This window comes from Eucyclogobius newberryi, unplaced genomic scaffold (genome assembly GCF_026437365.1).
Source record: "Eucyclogobius newberryi isolate DKJ021-1_F unplaced genomic scaffold, fEucNew1.0.hap1 SCAF_20, whole genome shotgun sequence".
In the NCBI taxonomy this organism is placed as follows: domain Eukaryota; kingdom Metazoa; phylum Chordata; class Actinopteri; order Gobiiformes; family Gobiidae; genus Eucyclogobius; species Eucyclogobius newberryi.
Window position 1 is genome coordinate 28551447 of NW_027315835.1, and position 25064 is coordinate 28576510.

The window sequence follows — 25064 nt, forward strand, 5'->3', positions numbered from 1 at the left end:
CAACGCTACGGTTACGCCGTACAAAATATGACTTTGGCTCTCATACTTTTATGATCAGGATGGCAAATTAGAATTTTGTTCAAAATATCATGTCATTTGGAAAAACTCTATTGTTTATAGGCCACTCTGAAGGCCAAATAGTCAGAATTCAGGGAAAAGTTTGCGGCTCCGTCGCACAGAGACCGTAAAAGTTATCCTTAAAATTTGGATAACTTTAGATGCCCCACTTGTCTAGGGGACGTATACCGATTTTGAGGTTGGTGGGCAAAACGCCCTAGGAGGAGTTCGTTAAAGTGTGAAACAGAAAAATGTGGATATTCGAGAGATTTAGCAATTTTCCCATAGGGATAACATGGGAGGTTTCCGTCATGGCTACGACTACGCCGTAAAAATTGAGGCATAAGTTTGATTGGCCTTTTGCTCGGGACCCCAAAATAGAATTTTGGGCAAAGTTTAGAACATTTGTGTAAAACCAGTTTTTGTCCATCAATGTTCACTCAAAGGCAACTCTGTAGGGGGCGCTATCGCGCCCATTTCAATTTTGTCATCATAAACTGGTCCAAACTTGAAAGTTTAACAACTGATTCAAATTTGGTCCTAATCGGACTCGTTTTGATCAAATGGGAGCAATTTTTAGATCTGCAATATTCCAAAATAAGTTGTCCAACTTTGCGGCTGCGCCGCACACAGACCGGTAAAGGTATCTCAAAAAATTGGATAACTTTAGATGCCCCACTTGTCCAGAGGACGTCCGCCGATTTTGAGGTTGGTTGGCAAAACGCCCTAGGAGGAGTTCGTCAAAGTTTGACGTGAACAAAATGGCTAACACCGCGTGTTTTCATTTTCAAAGGAAGATGGCGGCCATAGGGTAAGTCTGGGGGCGTGGCCACAATAATATTTTTTTTTTGTCCTCACGAGAGGAATGCGTGTCCCGAATTTCGTAGCTTTACGCCAAAGTTGACCTCGGGGCGTCTCCCATAGGCGCAATGTATTTTGACTTTTGTCGGTGGCGCTGTCGCGCCATTTTTTAACGAAAAAATAAATGGCCCAGAAAAAATCAAATTTTTCGCCGATTCTGAATTTTGGGCAAAGTTTGGTGAGTTTTTGAGCACGTTCAGGGGGTCAAATTAGAGCTCAAAAAGCAGAAGAACAAGAAAAATAATAAAAATAAAAATAAATATAGCCGCAAGCGGCAATGATCGGCCCTCGCTACGCCGCCGCCACGCCGCAAGAGGAGGGGGCGCTAACGCGCCCCAATTGTCCTTTTATTACGCCTACTGCTGAATCTGTGACGCTGTCACATCTTCTCCCCTTTGTTTTACCATCAAAAAGCAATTTTATTTTGAATTCTTGGCAAAATGTGCGGCTTTGCCGCACAGACACCGTGACTCTTTGAATAAAAATGTGGATAACTTTTGATGGTCCACCCCTGAAGATGAGTCTCACCAAATTTCAGGTTAATAGGGCTGACGCCCTAAGAGGAGTTTGTGAAAGTCTAAAGTGTAAACATGTTCTGGCGATTTCCCCATTGGAATAACATGGAAGGTTTCGGTCATTGTTACGGCAACGCCATAACAATTATGACATGGGTCTCATTGACTTTTTTGATGTGGCCAAAATTGAGTTGTGTGTCAAATTTCATATAATTTCGCAAAACTAAATATTTAACCTTCATATAAAATCTGTAGGGGGCGCTGTGGCTCCAAATTAATTAATTTCACTTCAAGTAGGTTTAGGGCAAAGAGTTTAACAACTGATTCTAATTTGACGCAATTCGGACTTTATCTGCGCAAACGGCAGAAATGTTAAATTTGGGAGATTTCTGAAATTCTTGCTACAGTTTGCGGCTTCGCCGCACAGAGACCGTGAGAGGTATCAATGTAATTTGGATAACTTTTGATGTCCCACTCCTCACTAGCATTTTCACCAAATTTCAGCTTTTTAGGGCCAACGCCCTGGGAGGAGTTCGTAAAAGTACGACGTTTGGAAAAACTCTGAAGTCATGTTTAGCCATTTTTGAAGCAATATGGCCGACATTTGGTTGGGCGGACGGCGTTGCCGTAATAATATTTTTTACTTCTCTTGTCACCATCTACCTCTGCGCCAAATTTCATGATTCTACGATCAGATTTTTTTTGGGTCATTTCCCATCTCTCAATGCATTTTTGGTACATTTGGGGGCGCTGACGCGCCAATTTTTTTTATTTTAGAAAAGGGAAATAGCCAGAATGTAGAGAGGCACGATTTTTAGAGGTGTGCAAATTTTTGTGACTTTTCGTCAATGTTCACTGGGTGAAAAATAGGGGGGTTGGTCCCGAGAAGAAGAAAGAAAGAAAGAAAGAATAATATTCCGATACGAAAACAATGTTTCCCATTTTCCAAATATCATAAACTATACATTTTCGGAAAGCGCTCGCGCTTTCCTACCTCATGGTGTGGGTCCCTGGTCACTGACGGGTACTTTCGTTAATTTTGAGTGGGCTCCGCCCACTTTGTGTTTTTGGCCCTCTATACAGTAATAATGTTCATTTTTTGCATTACATGCTTATATGCACGGAACATGCAAGAGATGGGGAACGTATTCGTGAGGTACTTAGCGCAAATGAGTGCTTTATATGGGGATCATCTCAATGTAAAGTGCTCGTTTAGTGCGCACTTTTGCACGGGCTTCGCCCGTTTACAACGGTAATGTTCCATTTTCCTACTACTAATTGGTATGCACGGGGCGTGCATGAGTGAAGGAGTGCGTTAGTGAGTGTTTGGAAGTGGGCGAGCGCTTCGCACTACGTGCGCACTTTCGCAGCCGTGCTTCGCACGGCCTTACGAGATTAATAGGCCTCTCGCCAGCTTGTGGCGCTCGGGCCTAATAATATTTTTAGCCAAAACAATATAGCCGTTTCCACTATAACAACAAATTATACATCGTTTGAAAGCTCTAAGCCTTCCCCATGCCGCCATGGGGTGGAATCATCATTACGAGCGCTTACGCGCTCGTCACTCCCCATTCCGTCGGGATGCCCCGCCCACTCCCCATAGACTTCCATTGATTTGAGCAGATACAAGCATGGCCCATGCCTGCGGCATGGATTCTCGCGTACAGGACGATGCCAGGAGGGTTTTTGGAGGAATGCAGCGCTTCGCGCTGCTGTTGTCAACAATTTGTGAATGGGCTATGCCCATTCACAAATTGTTGACTATTTCTGTCATAGCAGGAGTAAGTATGCATGATCCATGCCTTCGGCATGGGCTAGTTCACTGTACTTGCCAGGGGCGACGGGGCACCAAACATGCGGGCTGCGCCCGCATGTTTGGTCAGACAGTTGCAACGCTGCCTTCGGCAGCGTTGCGGAAGCAATAGGCCCTCCGCCCTGCTGGGGCTCGGGCCTAGCAAGGATTTAAATTCATGTAAAATTACAAACTCATTTCATTTCAAACTCAGCTGCTTGTGTTGAAAATGGTTTTGTGTTAGTGAAATGAATAAACTATGTCTGATGTCTTTCATTTAACTGTGGGGGTCCCGGGTTGGTAGAGTCGACCCTCCAGTACTGACCAGTACTGACCCTAAATGATCTGGACACGATTCACTCATAACTCTAGAGCTGCACTTTAGATCAACGTGCGAGACCAAAGATCCTGTTTTATTCTTATTCCTGACCATAGGTCACATGAGCAAAAGGAAAGATGGTGCTGCCCGGTGGCAGTGCTTAAGGCACATATGCCAGGCTCCAACATTTACTGCATGTCCTTCCCTCTCTCATCCCCATTTCCCCCTGTCTTTCCTGTCTAATGAAGAAGAGAGAAAGTGAAGACATAAACAGCCAGATATAAAAGCCTTTTACATTTTGACCGTGTAGGTCTAGTTTCTTAACTTCTCTCTCTGGAGGAGGAGCAGCCACAGTGCGGCTTTAATACCTCTTTCTACTGCATGTTTTATACAGTTTGGACGTGTGTTAAACCCATTCTGACCACGTGCAGCCCCCTCACAGGACGTGCATCCCCCTCACAGGACGTGCAGCCCCCTCACAGGACGTGCAGCCCCCTCACAGGACGTGCAGCCCCCTCACATGACGTGCGTGTGTTTCAGTTGCAGACGTCCCACAGCCGAGTACGAGATGGTGGGTGGAGACCACCTGGGCTGTCACTTCTCCTCGCTGCTGCTCAGCTCAGGTTTACAGTACAGAGACTTCATCCACGTCAGCTTCCATAACCAGATCTATGAGATCCCCTTCTTCGTGGCGCTGGACCACGCCCGGGGGGCCGTGCTGGTGGCCGTCAGAGGGACCCTCTCCCTGAAGGTGCTGCTTCTACAGCCGTGTTGTGTTCATGTCAAACGTGTCACACGCAGGGTTTGTGCACCTCATCCACCACATCCACCTCATCCACCTCATCCACCACATCCTCATCCACCACATCCTCATCCACCACATCCACATCCACCACATCCTCATCCACCACATCCACCTCATCCACCACATCCACCACATCCACCTCATCCACCTCATCCACCTCATCCACCACATCCTCATCCACCACATCCACCTCATCCACCACATCCACCACATCCACCTCATCCACCTCATCCACCTCATCCACCACATCCTCATCCACCACATCCACCTCATCCACCACATCCACCACATCCACCACATCCACCACATCCACCTCATCCACCTCATCCACCTCATCCACCACATCCTCATCCACCACATCCTCATCCACCACATCCACCTCATCCACCTCATCCACCTCATCCACCTCATCCACCACATCCTCATCCACCACATCCTCATCCACCACATCCACCTCATCCACCACATCCACCACATCCACCACATCCACCTCATCCACCTCATCCACCTCATCCACCACATCCTCATCCACCACATCCTCATCCACCACATCCACATCCACCACATCCTCATCCACCACATCCACCTCATCCACCACATCCACCACATCCACCTCATCCACCTCATCCACCTCATCCACCTCATCCACCACATCCTCATCCACCACATCCTCATCCACCACATCCACATCCACCACATCCTCATCCACCACATCCACCACATCCACCTCATCCACCTCATCCACCTCATCCACCTCATCCACCACATCCACCTCATCCACCTCATCCACCACATCCACCACATCCACCACATCCACCTCATCCACCACATCCACCTCATCCACCACATCCACCTCATCCACCTCATCCACCTCATCCACCACATCCACCACATCCACCACATCCACCTCAGCCACCACATCCACCACATCCACATCCACCACATCCACCTCATCCACCTCATCCACCTCATCCACCACATCCACCTCATCCACCTCATCCACCACAGCCACCTCAGCCACCTCATCCACCTCAGCCACCTCAGCCACCTCATCCACCTCAGCCACCTCATCCACCACATCCTCATCCACCACATCCACATCCACCACATCCACCACATCCACCACATCCACCTCATCCACCTCATCCACCACATCCACCACATCCACCACATCCACCTCAGCCACCACATCCACCACATCCACATCCACCACATCCACCTCATCCACCTCATCCACCTCATCCACCACATCCACCTCATCCACCTCATCCACCACAGCCACCTCAGCCACCTCATCCACCTCAGCCACCTCAGCCACCTCATCCACCTCAGCCACCTCATCCACCACATCTGTGAAATATGAAAAGCAGAAAGTGAAATGAACAGTAAGAATGACATCGCTATTCATTTGACTCTTGTCACTCTCAAATATCTACTTGAGTAAATCAGGCTGTGCTGATGACCAGATTCCAGCACTAATATTCATTACATCATCAAAATGATTGTTGACTACTCGAGTAGTTGACATTGATATGTCACAACAGGAAGACAAATGTTGGACTTTGTAATGGGGGCGTCACTTCCTGTTTCTTTTCCAGGACGTCCTGACTGACCTGTCCGCTGACTGTGAGAATCTGCCACTAGAGGGCGTTAGCGGCGCCTGCTATGCTCACAAGGTAAACTGTCATCTGAGGTCCTCCTGAGGTCCATCTGAGGTCCATCTGAGGTCCATCTGAGGTCCTTCTGAGGTCCTCCTGAGGTCCATCTGAGGTCCTCCTGAGGTCCATCTCAGGTCCTCCTGAGGTCCATCTGAGGTCCTTCTGAGGTCCTCCTGAGGTCCATCTGAGGTCCTTCTGAGGTCCTCCTGAGGTCCATCTGAGGTCCTCCTGAGGTCCATCTCAGGTCCTCCTGAGGACCTCCTGAGGTCCATCTCAGGTCCTCCTGAGGTCCTCCTGAGGACCATCTGAGGTCCTCCTTAGGTCCTCCTGAGGTCCTCAGGCCGAGTCTCTTCATGTGGTGCTCTGAACACGTGTGTCGTACAGATATGATGCAGATATGATGTTTGTCTGTCGGCTCAACATAAACATTGGCATCAGTGGAAATACGAGGGTTTATCACAGGATCAAGTCAGCATTTAGTTTTGACCCGAGTGGGCGTCCCTCTTGTCCAGTCATGTCTCTCAGTCTTCTGTGTCCACTGTCAGATGATACCAGCTCATGTGTGCAGGGCATGTGCCAGGCGGCTGGTTATATCTACAAGAAGCTGGTGAATGATGGCATCCTCACCCAGGCCTTCTCCATCGCCCCTGTGAGGACACGTTTACCCCATGTCCACAGTCTGTGGCTGTGATGGACATGTGTAATGTGCCCGTCATGTGCCCGCACAGGAATACAAGCTGGTGATCGTGGGGCACAGCCTGGGCGCGGGCACAGCTGCTCTGTTGGCCGTCATGCTGAAGAACTCCTTCCCCACATTGAAGTGTTACGCATTCTCACCACCAGGGGGACTCGTGAGGTAAAGTCAATGATCTGGTTTCATATTAAAGGAGACAAATGTGACTTTTCTGAGCTCTTAACCGTGTCCCTGAATCATTTAAGTCTTTCATGATTTTGGTGTATGTTAAAGGTGTGTTTATCATTGGTGTGACAGTGTTTGAACCTTCTCGTTGTGTCTCTGTTGTGTTTCTCAGTAAGGCCTTGGCCGATTACACCAAGGACTTTGTAATCTCTGTTGTTTTGGGGAAAGACCTCGTTCCCAGGTAAAGTACTTTGTTCAAACTTTGACTTTCTTAACGCACAACTAAGACAACTGTATATGAAGTGTGTATATGAGGTGTATATGAGGTGTATATGAAGTGTATATGAAGTGTGTATATGTGGTGTATATGAAGTGTATATGAAGTGTATATGAGGTGTATATGAAGTGTGTATATGAAGTGTATATGAGGTGTATATGAGGTGTATATGAAGTGTGTATATGTGGTGTATATGAAGTGTATATGAGGTGTATATGAAGTGTGTATATGAGGTGTATATGAAGTGTATATGAAGTGTGTATGAAGTGTGTATATGTGGTGTATATGTGGTGTATATGAAGTGTGTATATGTGGTGTGTATGAAGTGTATATGAAGTGTGTATATGTGGTGTATATGAAGTGTGTATATGAAGTGTGTATATGTGGTGTATATGAAGTGTGTATGAAGTGTGTATGAAGTGTATATGAAGTGTGTATATGAAGTGTGTATATGAAGTGTATATGAAGTGTATATGAGGTGTATATATGTGGTGTATATGAAGTGTATATGAAGTGTATATGAAGTGTATATGAGGTGTATATATGTGGTGTATATGAAGTGTATATGAAGTGTATATGAAGTTTATATGAAGTGTATATGAAGTGTATATGAAGTATATATGTGGTGTATATGAAGTGTGTATATGTGGTGTATATGAAGTGTGTATATGTGGTGTATATGAAGTGTATATGAAGTTTATATGAAGTGTATATGAAGTATATATGTGGTGTATATGAGGTGTGTATATGTGGTGTATATGAAGTGTGTATATGAAGTGTGTATATGTGGTGTATATGAAGTGTATATGAAGTTTATATGAAGTGTATATGAAGTGTGTATATGTGGTGTATATGAAGTGTGTATATGAGGTGTATATGAAGTGTATATGAGGTGTATATGAGGTGTATATGAAGTGTGTATATGAGGTGTATATGAAGTGTATATGAAGTGTATATGAGGTGTGTATGAAGTGTATATGAAGTGTATATGAGGTGTGTATATGAAGTGTATATGAGGTGTGTATATGTGGTGTATATGAAGTGTATATGAGGTGTATATGAAGTGTGTATATGAAGTGTATATGAAGTGTATATGAAGTGTATATGAAGTATATATGTGGTGTATATGAGGTGTATATGAAGTGTGTATATGAAGTGTATATGAAGTGTGTATATGTGGTGTATATGAAGTGTATATGAAGTGTGTATATGTGGTGTATATGAAGTGTATATGAAGTGTATATGTGGTGTATATAAAGTGTGTATATGTGGTGTATATGAAGTGTGTATATGTGGTGTATATGAAGTGTATATGTGGTGTATATAAAGTGTGTATATGTGGTGTATATGAAGTGTGTATATGTGGTGTATATGAAGTGTGTATATGTGGTGTATATGAAGTGTGTATATGTGGTGTATATGAAGTGTGTATATGAGGTGTATATGAGGTGTGTATATGAGGTGTATATGAAGTGTGTATATGTGGTGTATATGAAGTGTGTATATGAGGTGTATATGAGGTGTGTATATGAGGTGTATATGAGGTGTGTATATGAGGTGTATATGAAGTGTATATGAAGTGTGTATATGTGGTGTATATGAAGTGTATATGAGGTGTATATGAAGTGTGTATATGAAGTGTATATCAGGTGTATATGAAGTGTATATGAAGTATATATGTGGTGTATATGAGGTGTATATGAGGTGTATATGAAGTGTATATGAAGTGTGTATATGTGGTGTATATGAAGTGTATATGTGGTGTATATGAAGTGTATATGTGGTGTATATGAAGTGTATATGAAGTGTATATAAAGTGTGTATATGTGGTGTATATGAAGTGTGTATATGAAGTGTATATGAGGTGTATATGAGGTGTATATGAGGTGTATATGAGGTGTGTATATCAGGTATATATGAAGTGTGTATGAGGTGTATATGAGGTGTATATGAAGTGTGTATGAAGTGTGTATGAAGTGTGTATGAAGTGTATATGAAGTGTGTATATGAAGTGTGTATATGAAGTGTATATGAGGTGTATATGAAGTGTATATGAAGTGTGTATATGTGGTGTATATGAAGTGTGTATATGAAGTGTATATGAGGTGTGTATATGAAGTGTGTATATGAAGTGTATATGAAGTGTGTATGAGGTGTGTATGAAGTGTATATGAAGTGTGTATGAGGTGTATATGAAGTGTATATGAAGTGTATATGAAGTGTGTATGAAGTGTGTATATGAGGTGTATATGAAGTGTGTATATGTGGTGTATATGAAGTGTGTATATGAAGTGTATATGAAGTGTGTATATGTGGTGTATATGAAGTGTGTATATGAAGTGTATATGAAGTGTGTATATGAAGTGTATATGAGGTGTGTATATGAAGTGTGTATATGAAGTGTATATGAAGTGTGTATGAGGTGTGTATGAAGTGTATATGAAGTGTGTATGAGGTGTATATGAAGTGTATATGAAGTGTGTATGAAGTGTGTATGAAGTGTATATGAAGTGTGTATATGAAGTGTGTATATGAAGTGTGTATGAGGTGTGTATGAGGTGTGTATGAAGTGTATATGAAGTGTGTATGAAGTGTGTATGAGGTGTATATGAAGTGTATATGAAGTGTATATGAAGTGTGTATGAAGTGTATATGAAGTGTGTATATGAAGTGTGTATATGAAGTGTGTATGAGGTGTGTATGAGGTGTGTATGAAGTGTATATGAAGTGTGTATGAAGTGTGTATGAGGTGTATATGAAGTGTATATGAAGTGTGTATATGAAGTGTGTATATGAAGTGTGTATGAAGTGTGTATGAAGTGTATATGAAGTGTATATGAAGTGTGTATATGAAGTGTGTATGAAGTGTGTATGAAGTGTATATGAAGTGTGTATGAAGTGTGTATATGAAGTGTGTATATGAGGTGTATATGAAGTGTGTATGAGGTGTATATGAAGTGTGTATGAGGTGTATATGAAGTGTGTATGAGGTGTATATGAAGTGTATATGAGGTGTGTATGAGGTGTGTATGAAGTGTATATGAAGTGTGTATGAGGTGTATATGAAGTGTATATGAGGTGTGTATGAGGTGTGTATGAAGTGTATATGAAGTGTATATGAAGTGTGTATATGAAGTGTGTATGAAGTGTGTATGAAGTGTATATGAAGTGTGTATGAAGTGTGTATATGAAGTGTGTATGAAGTGTGTATGAAGTGTGTATGAAGTGTATATGAAGTGTGTATGAAGTGTATATGAAGTGTGTATATGAAGTGTGTATATGAAGTGTGTATGAGGTGTATATGAAGTGTGTATGAGGTGTATATGAAGTGTGTATGAGGTGTATATGAAGTGTGTATGAGGTGTATATGAAGTGTATATGAGGTGTATATGAGGCCTATATGTGGTGTAAATGCGGTGTGTATAAAGTATATATAAAGTCTATATGTGGTGTATATAGAGTCTATGAAGTATATATAAAGTATATGAAGTATATGTGAAGTCTATATGAAGTCTATATGAAGTATATAAAGTACATAAAGTACATGTGGTGGTGAGCGTCTCTTAACAGGTCTGAATGTGGAAGGTGTGTTGTTTATGGCACAAGTGCTTTGCTTCTGTTTAGTCAAATACACTTTCCGTTCAGACTGAGCCTTCCAAACATGGAGGATTTGAAGAGGAGGATTCTTAAAATAGTGTCAAACTGCAACAAACCAAAGGTAAGTAACAGTCTAGTGCTTTTCACACATAATATCCTGTAAATACCATATGGCTGTAAAGTATTTCCATGTGAGAAACCACAAAAGCACAATATGATGTTCTTATTGTTCCCTCGTCTTTGTCTGAACGATGTCACGGGCAGATCTTAGAGAGCCAGGTCTGTTCACCGCTCCTTTCCCCCTGCGGCCAGTAGATGGAGCGCTAACACAATTCCTGACGTGGGAAACGCCTCACACATATAAAGTAAACACAAGACGCCTAAGTAAAATAATTTTTAATGCTAATTATTCCAATTAAGATGAACAGTTGGTGTCGCCACTATTCAAACTGAAATGTGGGACTCTGTAATCTTATTTCTCTCTTTCCAGCTTGTTTTGTTCATGCAATAAAAGCTCCATATCCAGCTGCCACGCCCCTCTGAGCTATCGCTAAGCTACACTCTGTTGTGCTTTGCTAACGGCGTTTGTCCTAGAAGCTTATTTGAAACACTCTACACCAACTGTCACTGTCACTGCTCTTTAGATTATGTCAGACCTTTTCTCCTGCATGTTTTTGACTTGTCTAATCCTGCTGAACCTGTCCATGTTCTGAAATGTGAGGGGTTCTTGGCTTAGTCTAGCTTTAGTTTCAAACTTCTCTCAGATGTTACTGCTTCAGGACGTGAATCAAACAATGGTCAATACTAGATCAAGAGAATAATCTTAATGGAAATGCAGAAAAATCATAATTATATATTTGTCCTATATTGTTCAGACCTGAAAATTACTAAGAAATCTATAAATTGAAGTACTGTTCAAAATATTATGACTTTAACCTTCGTGTGAGGGCGTCGCCAGCAGGTTCTTACATGTATTGACCTTAAAATATCCGTTTACTCACAGCTGTATTTGGATTCATTCCTGCAGGTTTGAGATAATTCCGTTTTGTTCTCTAACTGAGGCTCCAGTGCTCCGAAAAGTCTTGTTTTCACCTACCCCTATCCCTGCCTACACTCCGCCTCCTCCACGTGACCGTCTGACCCTTGTGTCCCAGTACCGCATCCTGCTGCAGGGCTGCTGGTACGAGCTGTTTGGGGGCGACCCGGACGACTTCCCCACTGAGATGGACAACAGGCGGGAGGAGGAGCTGAGCCAACCGCTGCTGGGGGAGGAGTCACTCATCATCCGCCACTCCTCGTCCTATCAGAGCCTGGCGTCCGACGACTCTCCCGCCCATGCCGCCACGCACTTACCGCTCTTCCTGCCCGGCCGCGTGCTGCACATCACCGAGGACGGACCCACGCGGAGGTCAGACATGCAGCAATCACTTCTTCTCATTGTGTCTTTAATGAAACGAGAAGTTCACACAATATGAGCCACGTTAAGCCTTAAACACAGCGAGCGTGATCGATATTTGACATGAGTGACATGATCCACGCTGAAGTGATTGATCCTCAGAGATGGTCAAACACCTTTAAACAATATTAGACATGTGCTTCAGATAAGCGGCTGTGATTGGATCATTACAAACTGAACTCAAGAGTGGCTCATCAGACTCTTAAACCTAAATCTAAACTGTGTGTGAGCCATGTGCAGTTTGCACCAGCCTCTTGACCAGTGGTGGAAAGTAACCAATTACAAAAGAAAAGATTCAGTTGTTTCATCTGGACTCTGTCATCCAAGAGTCATTCTCAATCTGTGAATCAAGACCAGGAACTCAGATATTTATCCTGCTGTGAGTAACTGAGTAGCATCTGAATACCGTGGGCGTCGACCTCTCCAGAGAGTCCAAACTCCATTATAAACCACCGGAAGGTGAATCTAAACCACTGTTTCTATTTAAGGACGTTTTTTCTTTTTTAACAAAGATTATCTGCCGGTGCAAAGTCCTCTCCCTCCGAGCCTCAAAAACACTGTTCTGAATCTCCTCCATAACTGACTTTTCCTCCATCTGTGACTCTGAGAATCTTCTGCTGTTTGTGACGCCACAAATCATCTCCAGACTTCTTCTATCGAAGGCCAAATCAAATAAATAGTGTGTTTCCGGTAAGGCCAGAGTTTTTTAATAAGTTGTTTTGCGAGCCCGTCCACGTCAAAAACGAGAGATTCTAAAAAATATATATATATATATATATTTTTTTCTATTTTTTCCGCAGATTTTCCGCAGTTTTTTTGGCCAAAACCTCAATAGAAATAAAAAATAAAAATGTATTCTGCACCAGCATCTCCGACCTCTGACCATTTCTGCACGAACCCGAGTTCGTCCGAACGTCAGAGTTTTCAAACGCTCACAACTCACGGCTTCCTACATCGACCATAGATCCATGAGCTCGAGCATAGATCCATGAGCTCGAGCATAGATCCATGAGCTCGACCATAGATCCATGAGATCGACCATAGGTCCATGAGCTCGACCATAGATCCATGAGATCGACCATAGATCCATGAGATCGACCATAGATCCATGAGCTCGACCATAGATCCATGAGCTCGACCATAGATCCATGAGCTCGACCATAGATCCATGAGCTCGACCATAGATCCATGAGCTCGACCATAGATCCATGAGATCGACCATAGGTCCATGAGCTCGACCATAGATCCATGAGATCGACCTGTAGATTAACATGAAGGATGCGGGGTGGGTGTGGCTTTGGCTGGCGCTCCCATTCATTGAACTCGTGTTCGAACGAGGAAATGAAGAATACGCGTCTTGACCGATTATATCAGAATCATTTTGTCGTTATATATTTTAAAATCCTTGGACAGGTTTTGCAGACAGTTTTCTTTTCTCAGAAGTGAGCGTTTCGCAGCGTTTGAAGTGTCCTTATTGGTGCAGATATTGAATAAAATAGTTCTCAACATCTAAACTAGTCCAACCACAGGAAAAGAGCCATCAGCGGACAACAGAGCGAGACACGCTCTGTTGAGTTTGGCTCGGTATGAGCCTCCAGCTGGAGAAGGCAGGGACAGGCTCCGGTCATTGTGCCCAGTGAGGGCATTGCAGGCCTATATTGCGGCAACTGCAGACATAAGGCGCTCAGACCAGCTGTTCGTGTGCTACGGTGGTGCTAAGAAGGGCTCTCCACTATCCAGACAGCGTCTTTTGCATTGGGTTGTCGATGTGATTCGCCGGGACTCCCCCCACCGCCCGGCGTGAGGGCTCATTCCACCAGAGGCGTCTCCACGTCCTGGGCCTCCATGAGGGTGTTGGGAACTATATGCGAGGCTGCATCTTGGACTGGGCCGGGCACTTTGGCCAGATTCTACAGCGTCAATGTGGCCGCTCCACATCCTCTTGGTTCTCCAGGAATCCCCATGTGCTTGGGATTCTTCGTAACATAGCTGCTATTATGTCATTCAGTGCTTCAGCACCGCCCTTTGGCGGTCAGTAGGGATGAAATAGAACGAAAGTTACATATGCAACTTTAGTTTTTACAGTTTTAACTTTTTCTTCACTGCATGTGAGAGGAGGTATCGATACAATACGGGACTGAAAAGGTTTGAATTTCAAGTTCAACTTGACAAACAAATATACACATAGAAATATTATTAATATATAGAAATATTCAATGTATTCAGATCGATCTTTGTTGACCAAAGATCTGCTCAATTCTTCAAATCACCACATTTATTGCTTTCCCAGTTCTTAAAACCTGTGTGAAATACTTAAACGGGTACTTCAAACACTTATACTGCAGTATATTTTGTGTGTACTACTTGAACTTTGAGCAGTTACTCCAGTAAAAGTACAGATACAACAGAGTATGTGGGACACATCAGTTTGTCTTTATATTTGTAATTCTTCAAAGTGACGATTGGTATATTAATATCAGAAGTATTATTTAAAATCTCACATCGCTTAATATTTAGTTATTTTTAACAAAGTGTAAAGATCCACATTTTAAAACCCTTTGTTTTAGCTCCGCCTCAGTGTGGTCATCTGAACCTGAGTGTGGTCATCTGAACCTCAGTGTGGTCATCTGAACCTCAGTGTGGTCATCTGAACCTGAGTGTGGTCATCTGAACCTGAGTGTGGTCATCTGAACCTCAGTGTGGTCATCTGAACCTGAGTGTGGTCATCTGAACCTCAGTGTGGTCACCTGAACCTGAGTGTGGTCATCTGAACCTGAGTGTGGTCATCTGAACCTCAGTGTGGTCATCTGAACCTGAGTGTGGTCATCTGAACCTCAGTGTGGTCACCTGAACCTCAGTGTGGTCATCTGAACCTCAGTGTGGTCATCTGAACCTGAGTGTGGTCATCTGAACCTCAGTGTGGTCATCTGAACCTCAGTGTGGTCATCTGAACCTCAGTGTGGTCATCTGAACCTGAGTGTGGTCATCTGAACCTCAGTGTGGTCATCTGAACCTGAGTGTGGTCATCTGAACCTGAGTGTGGTCATCTGAACCTCAGTGTGGTCATCTGAACCTGAGTGTGGTCATCTGAACCTCAGTGTGGTCATCTGAACCTCAGTGTGGTCATCTGAACCCGAGTGTGGTCATCTGAACCTCAGTGTGGTCATCTGAACCTCAGTGTGGTCATCTGAACCTCAGTGTGGTCATCTGAACCTGAGTGTGGTCATCTGAACCTCAGTGTGGTCATCTGAACCTGAGTGTGGTCATCTGAACCTCAGTGTGGTCATCTGAACCCGAGTGTGGTCATCTGAACCTCAGTGTGGTCATCTGAACCTCAGTGTGGTCATCTGAACCTCAGTGTGGTCATCTGAACCTGAGTGTGGTCATCTGAACCTCAGTGTGGTCATCTGAACCTCAGTGTGGTCATCTGAACCCGAGTGTGGTCATCTGAACCTCAGTGTGGTCATCTGAACCTCAGTGTGGTCATCTGAACCTCAGTGTGGTCATCTGAACCTCAGTGTGGTCATCTGAACCCGAGTGTGGTCATCTGAACCTCAGTGTGGTCATCTGAACCTCAGTGTGGTCATCTGAACCTCAGTGTGGTCATCTGAACCTCAGTGTGGTCATCTGAACCTCAGTGTGGTCATCTGAACCTGAGTGTGGTCATCTGAACCTCAGTGTGGTCATCTGAACCTCAGTGTGGTCATCTGAACCCGAGTGTGGTCATCTGAACCTCAGTGTGGTCATCTGAACCTCAGTGTGGTCATCTGAACCTCAGTGTGGTCATCTGAACCTCAGTGTGGTCATCTGAACCTCAGTGTGGTCACCTGAACCTCAGTGTGGTCACCTGAACCTCAGTGTGGTCACCTGAACCTCAGTGTGGTCACCTGAACCTCAGTGTGGTCACCTGAACCTCAGTGTGGTCATCTGAACCTCAGTGTGGTCACCTGAACCTCAGTGTGGTCATCTGAACCTCAGTGTGGTCACCTGAACCTCAGTGTGGTCATCTGAACCCGAGTGTGGTCATCTGAACAGGACAAATCTGAACCTTGAACACTTTTAGAATGTTCTGGAGCTTTAACAGTTGGAGCACGAGATATAATGAAGAAAATACTGTTATTTAGTGTCAAAGGGTCTGTTGTGTAGCACTGTTGTGTAGCACTGTTGTGTAGTACTGTTGTGTAGCACTGTTGTGTAGCACTGTTGTGTAGCACTGTTGTGTAGCACTGTTGTGTAGTACTGTTGTGTAGTACTGTTGTGTAGCACTGTTGTGTAGCACTGTTGTGTAGCACTGTTGTGTAGCACTGTTGTGTAGCACTGTTGTGTAGCACTGTTGTGTAGTGAGTGAGGTTCCTCGCGTGATGCAGTGTGAGCGTGTTACAGAGGACGCGAGCGTGTTACAGAGGACGCGAGCGTGTTACAGAGGACGCGAGCGTGTTACAGAGGACGCGAGCGTGTTACAGAGGACGCGAGCGTGTTACAGAGGACGCGAGCGTGTTACAGAGGACGCGAGCGTGTTACAGAGGACGCGAGCGTGTTACAGGACGCGAGCGTGTTACGGAGGACGCGAGCGTGTTACGGAGGACGCGAGCGTGTTACAGGACGCGAGCGTGTTACGGAGGACGCGAGCGTGTTACGGAGGACGCGGGCGTGTTACGGAGGACGCGGGCCTGTTACGGGGGACGCGGGCCTGTTACGGGGGACGCGGGCCTGTTACGGGGGACGCGGGCCTGTTACGGGGGACGCGGGCCTGTTACGGGGGACGCGGGCCTGTTACGGGGGACGCGGGCCTGTTACGGGGGACGCGGGCCTGTTACGGGGGACGCGGGCCTGTTACGGGGGACGCGGGCCTGTTACGGGGGACGCGGGCCTGTTACGGGGGACGCGGGCCTGTTACGGGGGACGCGGGCCTGTTACGGGGGACGCGGGCCTGTTACGGGGGACGCGGGCCTGTTACGGGGGACGCGGGCCTGTTACGGGGGACGCGGGCCTGTTACGGGGGACGCGGGCCTGTTACGGGGGACGCGGGCCTGTTACGGGGGACGCGGGCCTGTTACGGGGGACGCGGGCCTGTTACGGGGACGCGGGCGTGTTACGGGGACGCGGGCCTGTTACGTGTTACGACACGCGGGCGTGTTACGGGACGCGGGCGTGTTACGTGTTACGACACGCGGGCGTGTTACGGGACGCGGGCGTGTTACGGGACGCGGGCGTGTTACGGGACGCGGGCGTGTTACGTGTTACGGGACGCGGGCGTGTTACGTGTTACGGGACGCGGGCGTGTTACGGGACGCGGGCGTGTTACGTGTTGCGGGCGTGTTACGTGTTACGTGTTGCGGGCGTGTTACGTGTTACGGGACGCGGGCGTGTTACGTGTTACGGGACGCGGGCGTGTTACGGAGGACGCGGGCGTGTTACGGAGGACGCGGGCGTGTTACGGAGGACGCGGGCGTGTTACGGAGGACGCGAGCGTGTTACGGAGGACGCGGGCCTGTTACGGGACGCGGGCCTGTTACGGGACGCGGGCGTGCTACAGAGGACGCGAGCGTGTTACGTGTTACGACACGCGGGCGTGTTACGTGTTACGACACGCGGGCGTGTTACGGGACGCGGGCGTGTTACGGGACGCGGGCGTGTTACGTGTTACGGGACGCGGGCGTGTTACGTGTTACGGGACGCGGGCGTGTTACGGGACGCGGGCGTGTTACGTGTTACGGGACGCGGGCGTGTTACGGGACGCGGGCGTGTTACAGAGGACGCGAGCGTGTTACGGGACGCGAGCGTGTTACAGAGGACGCGAGCGTGTTACAGAGGACGCGAGCGTGTTACAGAGGACGCGAGCGTGTGACAGAGGACGCGAGCGTGTTACAGAGGACGCGAGCGTGTTACAGAGGACGCGAGCGTGTTACAGAGGACGCGAGCGTGTTACAGAGGACGCGAGCGTGTTACAGAGGACGCGAGCGTGTTACAGAGGACGCGAGCGTGTTACAGAGGACGTGAGCGAGCGTGTTACAGAGGACGTGAGCGAGCGTGTTACGGGGAGCGAGCGTGTTACAGAGGACGCGAGCGTGTTACAGAGGACGCGAGCGTGTTACAGAGGACGCGAGCGTGTTACAGAGGACGCGAGCGTGTTACAGAGGACGCGAGGACGCGAGCGTGTTACAGAGGACGCGAGCGTGTTACAGAGGACGCGAGCGTGTTACGGGACGCGAGCGTGTTACAGAGGACGCGAGCGTGTTACAGGACGCGAGCGTGTTACAGAGGACGCGAGTGTGTTACGGGACGCGAGCGTGTTACAGGACGTGCGCCTCAGCATAAGTCACAGGGGACGTCTTCTGCCACACGGGAGGCTCTTATGGTCTTTACCTCATCCTGAAGCTTCTGCACTTTGAAAAGGGGAAGGAGATGGTTCCAGGGCAGAATTCCACAGACGTGGCGTGTAAAGTGTCGTGACTGTTTTGGCCTGCTCCATATCCCTGTGATGTCATCATTATTGACTCATAAAAGCTCCATATTTAAAGACCTTTGTTCCGCAGGTCGTGTTTGGCCCGGGTGCGTTACCGTGCCGACTGGTCCAATGAGATGGCCTTCCGCAGCGTCCTGATCAGCCCGCGGATGCTCACTGACCACATGCCGGACATGGTGCTGCGGGCCCTCCAGAGCCTCACGGAGCGGCCCTTCTCCCTGTGTCCTTCAGCCTCAGCGCTCGACCCCGTGTGACCCTCAGACGTGTGCGAGGGACACGTGTGGGGACAGGGGGACAGGGACAGCACTGTGAGTGGACACTGGGACGTGCATTCACTCTGGACAGTTGTTGTGACTGTAAGCAGGGTCAGCCATGTTCCAGACGGCCACTCCATAGAGCCGACGCGGTCAAATAACTGTCCAGTGTCGGGCGAAGGATCAGGACTCTTTTTAGACAATTGAATGTCACACGATTGTAGTGTTTTCTTTTATCATCTGGATCTACAGAAGAACTTTCTAAACCGATGCATGAAAAGTCAGATTCTGTCCTTCCTGTTTCTAGAGTCTCGTTATGACACATTTAGTGACAATTTGCACTAACGATTTCCTTTGACAACCTGCTCATTTCATATATAAATTGGTATAAAATGTGTCAAAATATGTATAAAGCGCATCAGATTCTCCCACAGAACACTGACACTTGTCACTCCCACAGAACACTGACTCTTGTCACTCCCACAGAACACTGACTCTTGTCACTCCCACAGAACACTGACTCTTGTCACTCCCACAGAACACTGACTCTTGTCACTCCCACAGAACACTGACTCTTGTCACTCCCACAGAACACTGACTCTTGTCACTCCCACAGAACACTGACACTTGTCACTCCCACAGAACACTGACTCTTGTCACTCCCACAGAACACTGACTCTTGTCACTCCCACAGAACACTGACACTTGTCACTCCCACAGAACACTGACTCTTGTCACTCCCACAGAACACTGACACTTGTCACTCCCACAGAACACTGACTCTTGTCACTCCCACAGAACACTGACACTTGTCACTCCCACAGAACACTGACTCTTGTCACTCCCACAGAACACTGACACTTGTCACTCCCACAGAACACTGACTCTTGTCACTCCCACAGAACACTGACTCTTGTCACTCCCACAGAACACTGACTCTTGTCACTCCCACAGAACACTGACACTTGTCACTCCCACAGAACACTGACACTTGTCACTCCCACAGAACACTGACACTTGTCACTCCCACAGAACACTGACACTTGTCACTCCCACAGAACACTGACACTTGTCACTCCCACAGAACACTGACACTTGTCACTCCCACAGAACACTGACACTTGTCACTCCCACAGAACACTGACTCTTGTCACTCCCACAGAACACTGACACTTGTCACTCCCACAGAACACTGACACTTGTCACTCCCACAGAACACTGACACTTGTCACTCCCACAGAACACTGACACTTGTCACTCCCACAGAACACTGACACTTGTCACTCCCACAGAACACTGACACTTGTCACTCCCACAGAACACTGACACTTGTCACTCCCACAGAACACTGACACTTGTCACTCCCACAGAACACTGACACTTGTCACTCCCACAGAACACTGACACTTGTCACTCCCACAGAACACTGACACTTGTCACTCCCACAGAACACTGACACTTGTCACTCCCACAGAACACTGACTCTTGTCACTCCCACAGAACACTGACACTTGTCACTCCCACAGAACACTGACACTTGTCATCAGAAGTGCACGTGTAACTTATTATTCTTTATGAATGAAACAGATGAGTACAAGGCTCTAAGGCCGCGCTGGAGCAGGTTCACACGGGTGAGTGACACTGACAGAACAACTCAATTTGAACTTTCTAACTCTGATAAACTCGGGCTCTGAAACGTTCAAGTGTGAATTCACGTAATCCACGCTCCGTTTCCATCTGGAGCCTGAGCGTGAAAACCAAGAGGCACTTCTGACATGAATCACAAGTAAAAAAACACTTTCATTTGCATTGGAAGCAAAATCATCGTTTTATGGAGTTTGCTGTGTTTACAGTGTTAATAATCCTTTCATTTGCTTTACATTATGATGTCATTGTTTTGTCCTCAGCACCGCTCACGCCATCGGGAAAGAATGTGCGTCGTGTACCATATTTGTGTTGTCGGTGTTGGTGTGTGTGTTCTTGTGTGCGTGAAGGGTGTCCTGGTGTGTGTCAAGCGTGTCCTTGTGTGTCAAGCGTGTCCTTGTGTGTGGAGGTGGAACAGGTGGAACAGGTGGAACAGGTGGAACAGGTGGAGGTGGAACAGGTGGAACAGGTGGAACAGGTGGAGGTGGAACAGGTGGAGGTGGAACAGGTGGAGGTGGCGGTGCCTCTGCTGCATGAGGCGAGCGTGAGATTGTATCAGACCTGGTCTTCCTCTTTCAGGACGTCCCCTCAGTGGCTTGAGTTGCTGGAGTCATAATTCTGACTAAACATGATGCGACCGGCTCCTGCAAATAAATGGTTATCAAAATACTCCAGGTTTTGACCATTGAATTTGTTTTTTATTGTATGTCACTTAAAGTTGATCCAGTTGCAGTGATTCAAGTGGTTTGGGTCACTTCACGCTCACTGGCCTGTTTCAAAATGAGAATATAACAATCAATGTATTTGTGGCTCGCGGGCCGAATCTGGCTCCACAGACGTTTCAAATTTATATTTAATCATCTCCGATAAATATATAGCGTTTTTATGGCTAGAACTCCACGTCCCACAATCCTTTGCAGCAGCTTTCCCTCCCTCTTCCCTCTGCTGCTCAGCGCTGCTGTGTGTGCTGCTGGTGCCAGTGCCTAGGGCTGAGAAGGGCCGACGTGTTTTAAACAGCCTTGTAATAGTTCTATGTGGACTGTGCAGCACAAATCTGCAGCAGGTGAAAGACCGAGTGTTCACGTTCACTTTAGTCTGGACACAGTCATGGTCAGACTTTATTACACTCTGACCTGTGTTTTACCTGTCGATCCTGATCTGTCCAGGTTTGCTCTGGTTTGGATATTTTCCTCACAGAGCGTCAGCACAGAAGATTGTTTTCTTGTTGTTAGCTCCAACGTCCACTAAACCTTCTCCATTCTTTCTTCCATGTATTTCTCAAAACCACACGTCTCTTTCTTGCTCAGACTTCTGCTGAAGTCTGAAAAGTGCGCGACTGTGCTCTGCACTTGCACCGGCAGCACACACAGCAGCGTTGAGCTGCACGGGGGAGCGGGAGGGATGCTGCAAAGTATTGTGGGACGTGTAGTTCTTGCGACAAAAATGCTATATATTCATCAGAGATCATTAGATATAAATTAGAAATGTTTAGCGGGCCAGATTCGGCCCGCGGGCCACCAGTTTGACACCTGTGCTCAACAGTATTACAAGACGCCCTACAGGACCCTCAGCCCCGCTCAGCGCCGCCCTCCAGGTCCCTCGGCCCTGCCCTCCAGGACCCTCGGCCCCGCCCTCCAGGACCCTCAGCCCCGCCCCCCTACAGTGCTCCTTACCACGTGACATCGATCAACAGTCAAATCCAGGCTTCACATGCTCTGCATAATCGGACAGTCAAGTGAAGTAGTCAACATCAAAATAATAAATAAATACATACACATACAAACACACAAATACAAATACAAACTGCGGATGCCCACAGACCTTGGCGCAAGCGCTGAAGTTGCTATAGAAACCATACTTGGGACAAACCTAATTTTTGACATCTTTCAATTGAATTTACTCTTGGGATGTGACCTGTTTACCTGATACTATATATATATATATATATATATATATATATATATATATATATATATATATATAATTATCTGCCATATTATCTGCCCCGGGAGTTCTCACATGTGATTTTAATCGCAGTCTATGTGGCCCCGTCTGCCAATGGTGAAGATGCTTGTGAAGCACTGCTCTCCTGCACTTGTGGGCTGCAAACACAGCATCCACAGGCTCTCTTCCTCGTCTCTGGTGACTTTAACCACGCTTCTCTCTCTTCTGTTCTACCAACATACACCCAGTACGTTACCTGTCCCCCAGAGACAATAGAGCTTTGGTGTTGGCAAAAAACAATTCCAAAGAGGCTTATTCCTCTTCCCCCCTCCCTCCCCTGGGCAGCTCGGACCACAACCTTGTACATCTGAGGCCTGTGTATGAACCCATCGTGCGGAGGCAGCCTGTGGTGTCCCGTGTGGTGAGGATGTGGTCTGCTGAGAGCGAGGAGGCTCTGAGGGACTGCTTCAGCACCACTGTCTGGACTGAGCTTTACGGCCATGGGGAGGACATCAACACCATCACAGAGTGCATCATGGCCTGAAAACCATCTTGGGCTTCAAAATCCCCCCTTGCCCAGACAGAGGGGGATCTACAGTGGGTGAATGATTTAAATGCTCACTTCTTGAGATTTGATCGGTCACCCGCCCCTCCCCCTGCACAGCTGCATGCTCCCTCTTCCACAGCTGGACAATGCCCTGCATCCGTTCCTCTTCGCTTATCTGCTCCCCACTTCATCTGGACTCACCCATCCCCCCAGCACACAGTCCCCCTGCCAACCACTGACTGTCACAGCAGCACAGGTGAGGGGTGAGCTGAAGAGGATTAAAGTGAGGAAGGCAGCAGGACCTGATGGCATCAGCCCCAGGCTCCTTAAGTCCTGCAGATGAACTGTGTGGAGTTATGGAGCATGTCTTCAACATGAGCCTGAAGCTGAGGGTGGTACCACAGGTCTGAAGACCTCCTGTCTGGTACCTGTGCCCAAGACACCACGCGCCAAAGACTTCAACAGCTTCAGGCCGGTGGCTCTCACGTCCCACCTGATGAAGACACTGGAACTGGTTCTGGACCACCTCCGCTCCACCGTGAGCTCAGCCATGAGCTCACGGTCACCCCACAACCTGACCAGTGCTCTAAACCTGACCAGTGCTCTAACCTGACCAGTGCTCTAAACCTGACCAGTGTGCCAAATCTGATCTGTGCTCTAAACTTGACCAGTGCTCCAAACCTGACCAGTGCTCTAAACCTGACCAGTGCTCTAACCTGACCAGTGCTCTAAACCTGACCAGTGCTCCAAACCTGACCAGTGCTCTAACCTGACCAGTGCTCCAAACCTGACCAGTGCTCTAACCTGACCAGTGCTCCAAACCTGACCAGTGTGCCAAATCTGACCAGTGCTCTAACCTGACCAGTGCTCTAACCTGACCAGTGCTCTAAACCTGACCAGTGTGCCAAATCTAACCAGTGCTCTAAGCTGACCATTACTCTAACCTGACCAGTGCTCTAAAACTGACCAGTGCTCCAAACATGACCAGTGCTCTAAACATGACCAGTGTTCCAAACTTGACCAGTGCTCTAAACCTGACCAGTGTGCCAAATCTTACCAGTGTGCCTAATCTGACCAGTGCTCTAAACCTGACCAGTGCTCTAAACCTGACCAGTGCTCTACAACTGACCAGTGTGCCAAATCTGACCAGTGCTCTAAACCTGACCAGTGCTCTAAACCTGACCAGTGCTCCAAATCTGACCAGTGCTCCAAATCTGACCAGTGCTCTAAACCTGACCAGTGCTCCAAATCTGACCAGTGCTCCAAACCCGACCATTGTGACAAATCTGACCAGTGTGCCAAACCTGACCAGTGCTTTAAATCTGACCAATGATCCAAACCTTACCAGTGCTCTAAACCTGTGCCAAACCTGACCAGTGCTCCAAACTTGACCAGTGTGCCAAACCTGACCAGTGCTCTAAACTTGACCAGTGTGCCAAACCTGACCAGTGTGCCAATTCTGACCAGTGCTCTAACCTGACCAGTGCTCTAAACCTGACCAGTGTGCCAAATCTGACAAATGCTCTAAACCTGACCAGTGTGCCAAATCTGACAAATGCTCTAAACCTGACCAGTGCTCTAAACCTGACCAGTGCTCTAAACCTGACAAAAGATCCAAACCTGACCAGTGCTCTAAACCTGACCAGTGCTTTAAATCTGACCAAAGATCCAAACCTGACCAGTGCTCTAACTTGACCAGTGCTGTAAACTTGACCAGTGTGCCAAATCTGACCAAAGATCCAAACCTGACCAGTGCTCTAAACCTGACCAGTGCTCTAAATCTGACAAATGCTCTAAACCTGACCAGTGTGCCAAATCTGACCAGTGCTCTAACCTGACCAGTGCTTCAAACCTGACCAGTGCTTTAAATCTGACCAGTGCTCTAAATCTGACCAGTGCTCTAAATCTGACCAGTGCTCTAAATCTGACCAGTGCTCTAAATCGGGTCAGAAACACATTTTAATATCAAGATTCAGAAAGTGGGAACTATGTATGTTACTATGGTTACAACAG

General features: G+C 47.0%; 1 protein-coding gene across 2 annotated transcripts in view; it reads left to right on the forward strand.

Annotated features, from left to right (window-relative positions):
• Nucleotides 1-19287, forward strand: part of daglb (diacylglycerol lipase, beta) — a 35075-nt gene extending 15788 nt beyond the window's left edge. The window contains exons 7-14 of one of the 2 annotated variants that reach the window (XM_072456291.1): nucleotides 4085-4295; nucleotides 5948-6025; nucleotides 6576-6656; nucleotides 6736-6863; nucleotides 7039-7107; nucleotides 10789-10861; nucleotides 11895-12148; nucleotides 18733-19287. In XM_072456291.1, the coding sequence (XP_072312392.1) occupies nucleotides 4085-4295; nucleotides 5948-6025; nucleotides 6576-6656; nucleotides 6736-6863; nucleotides 7039-7107; nucleotides 10789-10861; nucleotides 11895-12148; nucleotides 18733-18916 (1078 nt within the window). In that variant the 3' untranslated portion in view covers nucleotides 18917-19287. The remainder of the gene's footprint in view (nucleotides 1-4084; nucleotides 4296-5947; nucleotides 6026-6575; nucleotides 6657-6735; nucleotides 6864-7038; nucleotides 7108-10788; nucleotides 10862-11894; nucleotides 12149-18732) is intronic. The other variant, XM_072456290.1, reaches the window with a different exon arrangement.
• Nucleotides 19288-25064: the final 5777 nt, after the last annotated feature.